Source organism: Cryptomeria japonica, chromosome 5 (assembly GCF_030272615.1).
Source record: "Cryptomeria japonica chromosome 5, Sugi_1.0, whole genome shotgun sequence".
NCBI lineage: Eukaryota > Viridiplantae > Streptophyta > Pinopsida > Cupressales > Cupressaceae > Cryptomeria > Cryptomeria japonica.
In genome coordinates this window covers 403,220,519-403,222,614 of record NC_081409.1, presented here as the reverse complement: position 1 = coordinate 403,222,614, position 2,096 = coordinate 403,220,519, and the positions used below count along the sequence as shown (strand labels likewise).

At 37.6% G+C, this 2,096-nt stretch overlaps 1 protein-coding gene across 1 annotated transcript; it reads left to right on the top strand.

Annotated features, from left to right (window-relative positions):
* The first annotated feature begins 223 nt into the window (after positions 1 to 223).
* LOC131076453 (uncharacterized) lies at positions 224 to 658 on the top strand. Its single transcript, XM_058013637.2, has one exon. The coding sequence runs from the start codon at positions 224 to 226 to the stop codon at positions 656 to 658; it is 435 nt and encodes a 144-aa protein (XP_057869620.2).
* The last annotated feature ends 1,438 nt before the right edge of the window (positions 659 to 2,096 follow it).

The following is a 2,096-nucleotide window of genomic DNA, read 5'->3' as shown; positions in this document are numbered from 1 at the left end:
CACAAGCAAGGAGCTTACTCCCATTCAAAATGAAGAATTTAACAAATCAATACACCTATTTGCTACAAATGACATGGTAAAGAGCCATAATAAAAAAATGTTACGAAAATTGAATCATCTAGTTGCAATTAGCGAAGCTGCAAATGTTCGAAGCCGACCAAATGGTGAATCTGAGGATGAACAACTTGAAAAGTAAATTATATTATGTAAAGGCCAACAAATAATGCTGACAACCAACATATGGACCAAAGCAGGCCTCGTAAATGGGGCTCTAGGCGAAGTAGTCGACATTGTGTATGAATATGGCTCCAAGCCACCAGACATTCCAGCATATGTAATAACAAGAATTAATAACTATACTGGGCCATCATGGAATCCGACATATCCAAAACTTGTACCAATAACTCCAATATCACTGGGAAATAGAAGACAAATCCCGCTTAAGATGATGTGGGCTATAATAGTCCACAAATCCCAAGGCTTAACACTCCAGAAGGCACCAATTGATATAGGAGCTACTGAAAGGCAAGGCTTGACATTTACAGCCATATCCAAAGTTAAAACATTAGACGGTCTTCGTATAGAACCTGGATTCTCCTTTGAAAGATATTGTAAAATGCAGAACAACCCATATACAATCATTAGGAAGCAAGAATAAATAAGACTACAACAATGATCGCTATAAAATAAAATAAAAGTTATATGTCAGAATTATAGAATATTGAATGAATGATTACATATCTCCATAATTATATTTGTTCATAATTTTTGACATCTGAATCTTTACAAGTTTATTTAATACTAGAAAAGGTTGTTTAAAAACTGATAGATTGCTTCATGTCAATTGGATATGAAATGATTAATAAATACAACTTTCACATGCTAAATTTATACTCTCCAACATAATGATAATAATTAAAGTATATTTTACAATCGACTAATCATTACACCTTTGTTTTGATGCAAGCGCTAGTTAATATGACGCTGGATAAGGCCTTTACAAGGTACTTGTCATGTACCCTTATACTTAAGATACCTTTTCTACAGTTTAAACAGAATTTTTTTTAATTTAAAGAATTTGATAAGGGAAATAACCTTCTGCAACACTAAAGAATTTAAGAAGTTGTTGTGGACAGGAGTGAGGACTATCGCTGTTCAGGATATGTTGCAGACGGGAGTCAAGGGCGACCTGGAGATGGAGCACCAATTCAAGTACACTTGCAGGGGTGTTCGACTCCCTGCACATTAGGGAAAGCTAGATCAAATCATGAAAAAGGGATCGAAGGGCATTTTTTCCTCTAATACATCTAGGGTTTTGTAGGAGGTAATGTGTGCGGCCCGCTCTCATCAGGCATTTGATCCTCTACCTCTGGCTCTTCTCTTCATTGAGGGATGCAGAAATAGGCAGAATCCTTTCCACACTCGTTCGTATTTCTGCAAATCTCAGGTCATCTCCGATAATCCTTTGCCTCTACCCATTCCGCCTAAGCAGGACTCCTCCACACCTGATGCTGATCAAACCGGTAGGCAAGTTTTTTTTTGGGGGGATTCTTAAGTTGTTTTGGTGGATGCTCCAGTGAATTTTTATTTGTCTAATTCTTGACATTGAAGATATTTCAAATGAGGTTGGTAACAAATCTCTACTTGTTTGATGTCTGAGCAAGAGGCCTCTGATTGACTAGTTTGCCAAGTGGATGAAGATTTTTTGGAGCAACCTTTCCACTCCCGATATCTATATTCTTAGTTTTGTTTTTTTCCTGCTCAAAATCACTTCTTCACTTCTGTGGAGGACTGCATGTTTATTAAACAAAATGGCCCTTGGTTTTATGGCCAGTCAGGCCTTTTCTTCACTAATTGGTCTCCATTATTTGACCCTGCTCTGTTCCCATTTGGATTACACCGTATAACCTTCTGCCAATCATGGGTGTGCCTGTGCTGCTTAAAATTATGATCGAGCAGATTGGCTCCTTTGTTAAGTTGGACTTTGATGCCCTTCACAATCGATATACCAGGGTTTATGCTATCATTGACATCTCCAAACCATTGCACCATGTTGTTTTTATCCATTCTACTCATGGAACTTGGACCCAATGCCT